At 43.7% G+C, this 13,800-nt stretch overlaps 1 protein-coding gene across 1 annotated transcript in view; it reads left to right on the top strand.

Annotated features, from left to right (window-relative positions):
• NOX3 (NADPH oxidase 3) overlaps positions 1 to 13,800 on the top strand; it is a 59,637-nt gene that overhangs the window by 20,049 nt on the left and 25,788 nt on the right. The window contains exons 8-9 of the mRNA XM_090280702.1: positions 5,132 to 5,224; positions 7,248 to 7,501. Of these exons, the coding sequence (XP_090136828.1) occupies positions 5,132 to 5,224; positions 7,248 to 7,501 (347 nt within the window). The remainder of the gene's footprint in view (positions 1 to 5,131; positions 5,225 to 7,247; positions 7,502 to 13,800) is intronic.

Here is a 13,800-nt window from a genome sequence, read left to right as displayed (position 1 = left end):
GTCCGCCTTCTCCATTCCGAGAATTAATAGCGTCGCTTCTCAAGCAAACATTAAGCAACAACCAAATGAGAACATGCCCTCTTTCTAAGCCTGCCTCTCTTCTTTCTATAGCTTTTGGGACAGGAAAAAAAAACTGGGGTGTTAAATGCATTTACTTCCTGTTCTAATTAAGCTCCCAGAACTGAAATAATGACAATGGAAGCCAAAAAGAGACTTAATTAGAGGATAGTGCCCACAAAACCTCAAAAGTAAGATTTCCTGGGTGTGCTCTAATCATGTCCCCTGATGGCATAGGTAAATTGAAATCAATAGAAATAATCATTTTTTTGTTTTCTTGGGTATCTTAGAAGAATACAAAAGTTGGGAGAGCTGGATGGTGTGGAAAAAAATAAAAAAACCAAGAGATTAAAACTAGAAGAGAAAACAAGTGCCAAAAAGAAAAAAAAAAAGTCATAGAAAATGGGTTCATAGTATATAACAGAATATAAATCGTGGGATTTAGGAAGTTAAGCCATCAACATTTGCAGAATAAAATAATTGCCTCTTTCTAAAATCCTCAAAAATTTTAAATTAAACATTGGATCTGAAGGTGAAAACTGCGGGAAGAATGTTTAAAACAGAGCAAACTGAATAGATGTGCCCATAAGCCTGAGGTTCCTTTAATGGCCAGTATAGATCGTCTCTGTCTTAAACTCAACTATCAGTAACCACTACCCAGCCTGCATATTAATGGGGACCATGAATGCCTCTCTAAAATTTTCAGCTACAGCGTCTCCATAAAAAAATCAATACCCTCCTACACCTCATGAATACAGACCGGAGCCTGCTCCCAGCAGCCGCAGATGCAGACATTAATTATCATTAAAAGGGAGAACTTACCCATCCCTCTAACGCTCCGCTGCTACACCTCCTTGCACACCCAAACCCATGTTGTCACTCTTTCCCATTATTTTTAATGGATCCTAATTCAAAGTGTGTGTGGGCCGTGCAATTACCGCTTGGCTGGACGTACAATATTCTCTCTGATGTCTTATAGGCACTGAATCCAGAAGGCATCCCAAGGACAGGAAAGGGCTCCCGTGCTTCACTGCACCACATGTCCCCAGTCTTTGCGGGACTTCCTCCCTTCCACTTTGCCTCCCTTAACGCAGTGCATTTTCATGGCGCCTCTGTGAATGGACTATTTCAGTTCCCCATCAGTGTGGCCCTGCGCCCCATGTTAGGACAGAGCATGCTTTGTACTTCATCTCTTAGAAACTGAACTGATCAAAGGAACCAATTATACATTGCAGCCCCCTCTCCCCCATTTGTCTCACTGCCCTTTCATCATGAAATTCACAGACACATACAAGACTCCAGAATCTAGAATTGTTCACGCAGTCCATTCTCAAAAGATGCCTGGTCTTCCTTAGGCAAAGAAGCACCTTACCGCACTGACCTATGGCATCAAAATGTAATAGTGTGTAATGACAATGATGAGGCTGAGGCTGATGCTTTTTAAATTATTAGGGAATGACATCAATCATACAGGGAAAGCTTAAACTGAGGTAGAGTCAACTCAGCAAACTTTCTCCAAGTGGCTATTATATGTTTAAATTTGCACTAGCTACAGGATTCAGAAACATTGTTCCTGGAAATCTTATTGTCTAGAAAAAGAGGCCATTCATAAGCACACACATAAAATAAAACCAAAGCCAGCATGTTCTTATTTTCTGGTAAGAATGAAAAACCAGGAGTGAAAGTGGAGGAAACAAGTTTCATTACTGCAGCTTTTAAATCAACATGATTTTATTTCTATCATAAAATACTCTCTATACAGTGATTTTCTGAGTATTTTTGGAAAATAAAAGAAAATCCACACAGTATTTTAGCATTAAAGAAACTTGGATGTTAAATAGTCAGCTCCTTTTATTTAATAGATGGAGAAATGGATGCCCCAAAGGTTTTAATTTCTTACCTATGGTCACAGAGGCCATTGTGAACGAAGCCACATCACGAAGCCAGAGCTTCTAACTCTGTGGGCATAAACTTTCATCTCTCTACTCCAGCATTCATTTTGAATCTCTGGCCCTCTTCTACCCCTTACTTTTGTGAGTACACATCCCTGACATTATATTTATCTCTGTGAATAAAGCTAAAACATTTAAGAGCTTGGAGAGAACCCCCCAAAATTATTTCTTCCAACACATTTTACAGAACAGAAACTTTGAACATAGAAGGCGTAAGATTTGCCTGACGGCACAGGGTTATAGATGATAACCCCAAGACCAAAAGCAGGTCTCCTGAGACCCAGTTCAGACTCTACCTCATACCTGCCCTTCTTACTTTGATCCACGGCCTCCTTGTCTTCCCTCTGTCTGTCTGTGTTGGCCATCGCTGCTAAGATGATCTTCTGAGACTCACCTCTGGCCATACTCCTCCCTCACTCCCTAACTTCCAGGGGCTCCGGGGTTATCACAGTGGAACTAAATTGGGCTTCTCCTCCTGAAGCAATTTATACACTAGAGTAGAGACTGAACCGAGGATTAATAGCTTACATTCTCCTTCCTGACGAGCTGTACAAAGGAAACGAATCCATTCCATTTTATCAACATGGAAAAATCAGAGACCATGGCTGACTTGACACTCCCCAAATCCAGTCTGTGCTGTCTAAGACTTTCTAAAATGTGTGTGGGAAGATTACTTGTAAAAAATACATAAAGACTATGTGTTTTTGCAAATAGCTCTCTGAATTTGTACAGAAAGAATTACATTCTTGCTATAATTTCTGTAAATATTCGATTCTCAATAGCATTTTTAGTTCATTTGAGCATACGTGACCTACAGCAGAGTCATTCCCTTGGTGCAACTCCGTCCTTCACACCTGCCCCTTCCTGTCTCGGCCCTTCCTCTGCTCATCATCATGGCTGCATGGTGGACAAAGGTTTTGTTCTCTCTGCTCTTCCAAACATGTCACTGAACCCCACTGAGGCGGGAAAGAATAAGCGGGTCAAATCGCTTGGTGTTGCCTACCTAAATCAAGCCTTGTTCAGGCAAACGAGAGACTCTCAGGGGAAAAGCAGAGAAGGCTGATGTAGGTGAGACGAGGTGCCATAGGAACACACCCAGGAATAAACAAAATGAACAAAAACAACAAGAAGGATAACAGAAGTAAGAGGTAAGGCTGAAGGACTTGTGATCTGTCAACAGAAAAGAGGGACCAAGATAGCAGGTAAGGGACTAAGAAGTAATGAAATACCGAGTCAATCAGTGATGGTCTTGTGAACATCCTTCCTGCTCCTTATATAGTAAGTATACCAGGATAAGGTTGTGCTGGATTTAGAACACCAGGGAGGGAATTTAGGGAAATTGTGAAGTGGGTTGAGTTATAGTCCTGGCTCACTGCAATCTGGATCTGCCTCCCTAGGCAACTCATATCCATTCCCAGAACGTCTGGTTTTTAATTCTATAAATGCAAAATTAGACTACATTTCCAAGAACCCTTAATATCCTGAAATTTAATGAATTACTGTCTCTAATGTTTTGTAAAACAAGTGTCAGTACCAATGTCAACATGGGACAGGAAGAGCGTGATTACATGGTAAATGCTCGAGGGAGGCACCGGAGCCTTGGGAGGAGCACAGTCTGGTAGTCAGATGCATTAAGGTTCACATCTTTACAATGTATCTCAGGGCCCTTGTGGCCCCAGACAATCTGGTTTTACCCAGCCTTAGTTTCCTCTTTCGTAAAATAAAGACAGTACTATATGCCCTGTAAGCCCTGGCTGGTTTAGCTCAGTGGATTGAGCGTCGGCCTGCGAGCTAAGTGTCGCTGGTTCGATCTTCCAGTCAGGGCACATCAGAGAAGGAAAACTCTGACTCCAAAAAACCTCCGCTGCCTTGCGGCATACCTCTTCAGGGGAAAGGCTAAGGGAGTAAACCCCGACAGAAAATCCGGAGCCGGAGTCCCTAAGGCGGTTTGACGTTGTAGTCAACACCGGCAACTCCTGCGGCGCACCTGAAGCCAAGCTGTATCGACTCCGTCTTTCCCTTGGACCCTTCAGCTGCGAAGAGAGGGGGGGGTCTGCTGCATGGGCAACAGCAGACCCTCCATATCACCCTGCCCAGGCTCTGTAGCTTCAGCGTCATCGCAAGATGTCGATTCAACACGGGAGGAGACAGATACGATGTCACTCCCGAGTCGGACTGCACAGCCATTCTCGGCGGTGCAGATGGACTCTTGGGAAGCTACACCATCGTCTCTCGAGACGGACGGCTGCCGACGATATGCCCTGTGGGCTTGATTAGTATCAGGCCTAGGAGAAGCCTTTAAACATTTTTTAAGTTTCATTTCTTTCTGTTTAGGGAAAGAAGACACCGTATGTTGTAACCAACACCTGGTGCAGGAATGGTCTGCTGGTCACATGACCGTGCCGTTTAAACATAGGAGAGGTTAACATAGGATGGGCTTTAGTAAAAATGGAAATGTTCCCTGTCAACAGTTCTCCAGACAATCGTTGAGGCTTTTGTTCTGATTCTGTAAACATGGATTGAAAATGCTGAGAAATTAACTTTATGTTTCATTCCAGATAACACTGGCTGTGCAGGCATGTGGGAGTGTACATTCATGTGGTGGGGGGAGAGATGTTTCTTCAGGCAGACCCCCAAGTTGTGATGCATTGTTGGCCCCCAAAATTACCCTTCAAAATGTTTTTATTTAACATCCCATGTCCTATGTTGGCTCGGTGATGTATCATCCTAAGCCTTTGACTTTGGCTGAGTTTGGGAGCATTTATGACCCTATCATATGTAACATAAGCATCAATCTGCTCCCTTATTTCTCTGCAAATTCAATTATTTCTAATTACATAAAGGCATCATTGATCAAGTAAGCATAAAAGCCAATACAGAAAGTTTAATCTCTTAAATAAGCTTGTAGATGTCAAGGAATAATTGAATGTTCTAATATTTAATACAAGGAGACATCTTTGTTGTTGACAGCTGGCCCACAGTTAAAGGACGATGTCTAAACCCCATCATGTTATATATTGATTGGGTTCAAATGGAAAACTTTTGGATTCTATCTTCATTTCCTCTCTCTCTCTCTCTCTCTCTCTCTCTCTCTCTCTCTCTCTCTCTCTCTCTCTCTGCAGGCTTGGAAATGGGTCTTGGGCCCCATGGTCTTGTATGCATGTGAGAGAATAATTCGGTTCTGGCGGTTTCAACAGGAAGTTGTCATTACGAAGGTACGCACGTAGCTTTATGTTGGAATAAAAGCCTGAATGCAGATGGAAATTTTTTATTAGCCCAAGTTTTTAATTTGCCATCTTTATTGCAGAACCGTCTGTAATTTAGAGGCTCATCTTCTGTTCTAATAATGGCTTGCATCCTGCGTGTCTTTTCGTGTGACTAATTATCCTGAAGGCAGGGACTGAGGCTCCAGCCTGGCCCGCAGAATTCTGATAAAGCCTATGGGACAGCACACAAATCAGCTGTTCTTTTCTTTATTTCAGTTTCTCTCCAGGGGAGACACAGGCAGGGGACTGAGTATGCTTTACACTGGTCATAGCAGCTTGAAGTATAATCACTTCCTTCGCCACAGAAAGACACAGGTTCTGCACACACACAAATGAAATGCATGCAGTTTCACGCCCATACGCTCATACCTGGAATTATTGAACAGAAGATGGGGGGAACAGCCACCCTCAGGTTCAGAGAGAGGGGGTTGCTGAGGGGTTCAAACTAGAAGGGAAGGACATAGGAGGAGTTCTATCCTGGGGAAGGAGTAGCATTTGCTCAGGGGTAGCCTTTTCCAGTCTTGACAAGCCTATTCACAGTGCACCAATATTTACCTTGTGCTGGGGGAAGATATGAGCAGGTAGACCAAGAATACAGAGTCTAGGAGACTGAAAAAGGACCAAATACTCTGCCCCCAGTTTTTTAAACGTCAAAGAAGAAATTCTCTGCTAACCAAATCTAGACCGCCTTGCTAGTCCAACATTACTGGAATACTATATCTCTTTAACAGTCTTCATAAGAGCAGAGGCCTAGAAATTGCTTCATATTTCTGTTTTAAGCTGTTTCTGTGTTGCTGTTTTCAAGTTAAGCACCAAAGGCGATGAGGCTGTATCAAAAGCTAGACAGTAAAACTTCTAGAAGTCTACTAAAGCTGTTACTAGGGAGACAGCTTAACAGCAGAGTCAGAACGAATATCAGTAGGGAGAAGAGAAACAGATGTAATGATTAAAATGTGGTGAGATTCTCTTCTGTGTGGGAAAAATACTGTCACAGAATCTAGACATGAGATTTTGTTCCCTTATACCTCCTGCCACAATAAAAGAGCTGGGGACGTAGAGCAATGTTTCCAAAAACAAGATGAGCATCTATAAAAAGGGGGAAATTAATTTCTCCCCTCTGATAAGCAGCAAGTTATAAAGTTCTTTTAAAAGGGGTAAGAGTTTTGCATGATGCCTTCTACGTCTAAAACACAGAGCGTAGGTAGGAGCCTGCACAAGACTTGACTGAAGCCAAACATTTCAGAGTGAGTTTGAAGATTGTTTTCCACTTAAAAGGAAGAAATATCAGAGCTAATTCACGAAAGATTGAGAATTCACTATGTTTAAGCGGAACCTATATTTGTAAAACACAGAGAAAACCCTATGATTATTTTAATAACTTGAGCGCAGTTAAGTGTAATGCGTGATAGTTAGCCTAGCTTCAATTTTCTTTTTTTTTTAAATAATTTATTTGTTTATTTACTTATTTATTTTTAGAGAGAGGGGAAAGAAGGAAGAAAGGGAGAGAAACATCACTGTGTGGTTGCCTCTCACTTGCACCCCCAACTGGGGACCTGACATGCAACCTAGTCATGTGCTCTGACTGGGAATCGAACCAGCAGCACTTGGCTCACCGGCCGACGCTCAATCCACTGAGCCACAGCAGCCAGGACTCCTAGCTTCTATTTTCTCGAGTCTAGTTACCTGTGCTAAGGAAAGCTTGGCCATTCGAGACGTAAAATTACGTGTCCAATGTAGCTACCTGAATTTCGGACCTCACTGTGAAGGAAAGAAACTTCATTCTTGCTGGTTTTCTCAACCCAGATGGGAAAGCGATGGCAAAGCTCTTTGGAGGCTCGTAACGGATCGTACATGCAAATTATACCTCAAAAGAGCTGATTGAAGAATTTAAAAACCTTCAATGTAGTAAAGGCTATTTTCTTATTAGTTCACCTGAGTCTAAAGACCAACAACTCCATTTGTTCTAATGCAGGTGGTAAGCCATCCATCGGAGGTGCTAGAAATTCACATGAAAAAGCGTCACTTTCAAATGGCTCCGGGGCAATACATCTTGCTCCAGTGCCCATCCATATCCCGGCTGGAGTGGCACCCGTTCACCCTCACATCCGCACCCCAGGAGGACTTCTTCAGTGTGCACATCCGGGCAGCAGGAGACTGGACCAGAGCTCTGTGTCAGGCCTTTCAAGGTGACAGACAGGCCCTTAAGGAGCCTCGTAGCCTGCCAAGGTTGGATCCCATTCCTTTCTTATAGAGAACTTGAAATATTTTTAAAAGTAAGGTATTTTAGTACATCAACATGCTACCAAATTTAGCACTATCTTTATTCTAGATGGTAAGATTGAGTCCATTTTTTTTAAATTTGAGAATCTATATAAAAAATACAGTTGTTAAGTTCTGGGGGAGTCCAAAGTGTGGATTTTCAACTGTATGGGGCCAGTGCCTATAGCACCATGTTGGTCAAAGGTCAACTGAAATTTTAAAAGTTTCCAATAGAAGCAAGTACATTTCTTCAAATAAGTTAATAAATAAGTGTTCAGCAGAGGCAGGTGATGATGCAGAGAAAAGGAGACTCTTGCTTTCCCAGCTCCAAACATCACTTGGTTGATTATAGACTGCCTGTAATGACTGAGGCAGCCCTGTGAACTTTTTGTTGTTAGGCTGAGGTCTTTAAATTATATTTGTAAAGTCTGAGGTCCTTAAATTATATTTGTAAAGTTTGGTCTTCATAAGATGCGTATTTCATGATCAGCATTAATCTGGCAGGCTCCTTACACTGAAGGAAGACCTAACAATTGCAGATGGAAGCTCAGAAAATGGCAAAATGATCTGAGAGTCAAGAAAGTTAGTGATGTCATCAGTCAGCCTTGCACGTGTAGGTGCAACAAGTACTGATTAACCTCCACTGCGTGCCAGAAATATGGAGATGGCAAAACATTGCCCCCTCCTCTAGAACATCACGAGGTCTCATGCAAGCAAATGATTTGATTTTGCTACAAGGAAGATGTGCAAAAGGTAGGCTCTGAGAAGGTCGGAAAAGCACTAATGCCATCTGGATTAGTCTCCTCGGGTCATTGGAATGAAGGACCGCAGACCAGGAGGCTTAAAACAATAGAAATTTATTCTCTCACAGTTCTGGAGACTATAACCCAGGTGTCAGCAAGGCCCTGCTGCCTCTGAAACCTGGAGGGGAGAATCCTTCCCAGCCTCTTCCTGGCCACGGGGGCTTGACCAGCAAACCCTGTTTCCTGGTCCTCCAGCTGCAGCACTCCCGTCTCCGCCTCTGTTGTCACGTGGTGTTCTTTCCTGTCGTGACTGCGTCTCTGTGTTTCTGTGATCTCTTCTGATGAAGTCGTATTGGAATACGGCCCCACCTACTGTCTGACCTCCTCTTCACTTGATTAATTACATCTACAACAACGCTATTTCCAAGTGAGGTCATATCCTGAGGTGCTAAGCAGTGAGGATTTCAACATATCACCTGGGGGGCCTGCTTCAATCCAGAACAGCATCCTACTCAAAAAAGGCCTGGGCACGTGAGAGTGTAAGGTACCAATTGAGGCTGACCTGCCTCCCATGCCCCGGCTCAGTTGGAAACTACTCTGTCCAGCAGAGGTTCCAGGACCACCGCAGAACAAATCTATCCAGGACACTGTATTTTGTCTGGGGGGTAGGGAGGTGGCTGTTCCCTCTAGTGGAGAAAGCGCAAGACCTCCATCCCTCATGCTTTTCATTGAAAAGGGCACGCATGGGAGATGCAAGGTCAAAATTCATAAATCATCAATAGCCTTTCGGCGCCTGGATTATAGTTGACAGTTAAAAATTACAAGTACCAGTACAGAGGGCACGGTGGCCAGTCTGTGTCAGGATCTATTAAACATCTGACGCTGCACTGGCATGAGGTGCAAGGTTTCATACGTTCCTTGCTAGAGATTGTTTATAGTTAACTAAGAGGTAAGAACAGCAGAGCAAGCTCCAAAGCACAATAAGCATTCTTTAAATCCAATTCCCACGGAAACTCTCTGAGTGGTTTTCAGCTATGTCTCCCACGCAGCCTTCCAGTGTGCTGTTGAGACTTAAAGACAAGCTGGGGGAGAGGGGCAAGTCAGACCTACGGCCGGAGTTACAATTCCCGAGACCACAAGGAGTGGTTCCCCACAACCAATCCCTGGTTGCTTCCAGTAAACAATGGCTTAATGTTAATTTCCACTCTCACTGCAGGATTACCTGATAAGCACACAAAGCTTGTGTTTAGGGCCCCAGATAAACAGGGACATGCACACACACACACACACACAATGTTAAGAAAAACATTTTTGAAAGAACTGATATTTCAAAAGAAGCATGAAGAGGATCTCTCTTCTGCCATCCTTAGAGTGTATAGGAACAACCACACAGTGGCCACGGCCATAATGAAGTGGGTGGGGGACATGGTAGAGACACACCAAGCATGGAACTTCCTGGGGGCAGGATGCTATCTGTTTCTCTCTCTCTCTCTCTCTCTCTCTCTCTCTCTCTTTAAGTATATTTTATTGATTATGTTGTTATAGTAGTCCCAATTTTTTCCCTTTGTTCCCCTCTGCCCTGTACCCCCCTTCTCTCTAGCAATCCCACCCCGCTTAGTTCATGTCCATGGGTCATGCATAGAAGTTATTCGGCTTCACCTTTTCCTATATTATCCTTAACATCCCCCTGTCTGTTTTGTACAAACCGATTATGCTTCTTAGTCCCTGCACCATTTCCCCATGTCTTCCCCCCACCATCTGATAACCCTCCAAATGATCCCCATACCTATGATTCTGTTCCTATTCTGGTTTGCTTTGTTGGATTTTGTTTTTATTTTTTAGATTCAGTTGTTGATAGTTGTGAGTTCATTGTCATTTTAGTGTTCATACTTTTGATCTTTTTTTTCTTAAGTAAGTCCCTTTGACATTTCATATAATAATGGCTTGGTAATGATGAACTCCTCTAGCTTTACCTTGTCTGGGAAGTACTTCATCTGCCCTTCCATTCCAAAGGATAGCTTTGCTGGATAGAGTAATCTTGGTTGTAGGTCCTTGCTTTTCATCACATTGAATACTTCTTGCCAGTCCCCTCTTGCCTGCAGAGTTTCTTTTGAGAAATCAACTGATACTTTTTCATGTACCCCTTTGTAGGCAGCTCTCTGTTTTTTCTCTTGCTGCTTTTAATATTCTCCCTTTATCTTGAACCTTTGGCATTTTAATTATGATGTGTCTGGGTGTGATCCTCCTTGGGTCTAGCTTGTTTGAAACTCTCTGTGCTTCCTGGACTTGTATGTCTATTTTCTTTGCCAAATTTGAGAAGTTTTTCTTCATTATTTTTTCAATTAAGCTTTCAATTTCTTGCTCTTCCTCTTCTCCTTCTGGCACCCCTATGATTCAGATGTTGGTATGTTTAAAGTTGTCTCAGAGGTCCCTAAGCCTCTCATTTTTTTTCAATTCTTGTTTCCTCATTCTGTACTGGTTGACTGTTTTTTTCTTCCTTATGTTCCAAGTCATTGATTTGAATTCTGGTTTCCTTCCCTTCACCATTGGTTCTGTGTGGATTTTCCTTTGTTTCATTTAGCTTAGCCTTCACTTCTTCCATTATGCATCTGCCATACTGAAGCATATCTGTCAAGCCTGTGAGCATCTTTATCACCAGTGTTTTGAACTCTATATCTGTTAGGTTGGCTATCCCCTCGTCACTTAGTTCTCCCACTGGAACCTTGATCCATTCCCCCTTTTGGGCCACACTTCTCTGTCTCCTCACCTTGACAGGCTTCTGTGTTTGTTTGCTTCTGTGTCTTAGGTAGAGCTGTCGCATCCTGTTACATTGTCGGGGCGGAGCCTTAGGTATTCATCAGTATAGGGTGACCTGTTTCACCACGTTGTGGTGCTGTATTTGGGGGAGGGGTTTGAGAGGGAACAATGCCTCCTGCTCAGCACTCACCCCTCTTCTAGGCAATCCTCTGACTTTTGTATGGGACTGGCACCTCTCTAGCTGTTGCCCTGGCCGTCGCCCCAGAATGGGTGGGTCTGTGAGTGCTCTAGGACTGCGGGGGCCCCACACACAAGTGGACTCTGCTGAGAGACCGGCAGTCTCTTCCTTCTCCCCACCCCGCACTGGCCTGCACAGTCAGAAGCAATGAGGCTTTATTTTCCCCAGCGCTGGGACCATGAGCTGCATGGTATGGTCTGAGGCTGGGAACACTCCCCAGGTGTCCTTCCCTACTTTTTAAAACGTGCGACTACACTTTCCACCATCTTGCCTGTCACTGCTGCTGCTGCCCCCACCACACCACATCCTCTCCACCCCGGATCCACCCCTCCTACCTGTGTGGATGAGTATTTCTTCTTTAGATCTTTGTTTGTTGGACTTCCATGCAGTTCAGTTTTCTGGAACTTCTGGTTGTCTCTAGTTTTGAGGTAGTTGTGTTCCTTCTTAGCTGTGGAGGGAGACGCAGTGTATCTATCCAAGCCTCCATCCTGGCTGGAAGTATCTGTTCTCTTTTGTAGGTCAGTACCTAGAACAGTATCTGACACAGAGTGAGCACAGAGTAAATATCTGACAAAAGAATAAATGAACACCTGGACCCAATGTTGATGCTTTAGCTCACTTAAGAAGTATTTACAGGTGGCAAACTAAGCACTGGAATAAATTAGAGGCACAGAATCTAACCAGCACATTATCCCCTTTCCCTTCCTTTTAGTGGGACACTGACCTGTAACTATGTAGCACTGGATTTGGTTGTGTTTCATGGGTAGGAAGAGCCACATGCTTGCATTCCAAACATTAGTACTAAAGAGTGGTATGTTATCAAACCAAACTAGCACCCCGAGTCAGTTGACAACACCTGACTATTCCATTAAGATCTTTTTTTAATGATGAAAAAGAAGCAATGTAACAAAATGCTAAGATTCAGAATGCAGTATAAATGCTTAAAATCAGGGATAAAAGTAAGCGCGCGCGCACACACACACACACACACACACTCCACTGGTCCCTCTGCCAAGATCAATACCTTCATCTTATTTGCTAGCCTGGTCTCTTACACAAGTTATCTGGTCTATTAAGCAACCTTTCCCCCCATAGACCAGCTAGCATTTCAGCCAACCCCCCAGCAAGACCTTGGAGTGTGTTTCTCAGAGGTCGATGTGCTTGCTATCTACAGAATGTGTCACCAGCTCAGAGCCTGACATGGTCTCCCCACACACACCCAGGCCTCCTGAGGCTCCTGGACTCCACCTCCTTCTCCACGGGTATCTGGCCATTCTTGTTTTTCTCACACACCAAGCACACTCTCTTTAGTGCCTTTGGCCACTGCCATTCCTTCTACCTGGGACACGTTTCCTCAGATCTTTGCTCCCCTCTTCCCCCAAGTCTCTGCTCAAATGTTTCCTAGTGAACTCTTTCCTTCCTTCCTCAGCCCCACTGACAGTGTCCTGCTCTGTTCTTCTCCACGGTACTTATACCACCTGACACACCAAATATCTGCTTATCTGTTTACCATGTCTGTCTCCACACTAGCATGGAAGTGCCATGGGAAAAGGGATGTTATCGCTTTGGCTCACCTATGCGTCCTCCGTAGCGAGAACAGGCCCTAACTCTTAATTGGCACCAATGAATATGTATGGAAAGAATACAAATGAGTTGTTGTAAACAGTGCAGCTTCCCTTCATTTGTCCATTGCATTGGAACGAATATGGGTGGGTCAGCATGTGTACTTGCAGTGAAACAAAAACCCTAGAATGTGTTCATATCTCTTACCCGGGAAGAACCAGAATTTTAATGGACTGCCTTGCATGACTTGATCTCTCAAAGGTGTTTTACTTTTGAATTAAATCAACACTTTGGAGAGAGCACCGTAAGTTTTCACTGGAAAGGATTTAATCCTGGCCCAGGAATCAGTGACTAAGGAGCCCAGACAAGAAGCAAACTTAGGCAAAGAGCAGGACAAAGAGCCTTGCTCTGAGCCTACGAGAAAGGAAGGGAGCAGGCGTTCTTTTAGGAAACTTGACCTTCTGTAGTCAAATGGAAGAACTTCTCAGGGCTGACTCTGGGGTTTTCAGCAATTAAACCTGCTGCCCAGAACCAGAGGCTCCAACGTCACATAGCGTGGGTTCAAGGCCCAACTGTGTGTGTGATCCTGGAGAATGTCCCATCGTACCTCAGTTTTCCCACCTGTAAGGTGAAGATGATAATAATAGTACCTAAGGCTTTGTTTAGGGTTAAATGTGACAGTCCATATAAAGCCCTTAGCATGAGGCCTCATTTTAAAAAGTTAGCTCTTATTATTAGCAAAATACGAAAGGTCACTTACCAGAGATGATAGTGAAAGTGATGATTAGATGAGGAAAACCACAGAGATGTATGAAACTCATGGGTTCAAAGAGGCAACAGTAGAGGTTGACGAGGTGGGCGGGGGCCGCTGTTAACCGTAAGTCACTGGGAACAGCGTGATGCAGATGTTGGGAAGGCAAATAGCTTCTGCCGCACCGTTAGAAATGCTCTGTGTCCAAATCAAA

The sequence above is a fragment of the Furipterus horrens genome, unplaced genomic scaffold (assembly GCF_987537825.1).
Source record: "Furipterus horrens unplaced genomic scaffold, mFurHor1.1.pri manual_scaffold_6, whole genome shotgun sequence".
In the NCBI taxonomy this organism is placed as follows: Eukaryota; Metazoa; Chordata; class Mammalia; order Chiroptera; family Furipteridae; genus Furipterus; species Furipterus horrens.
This window is presented reverse-complemented; position numbering and strand designations above follow the sequence as displayed.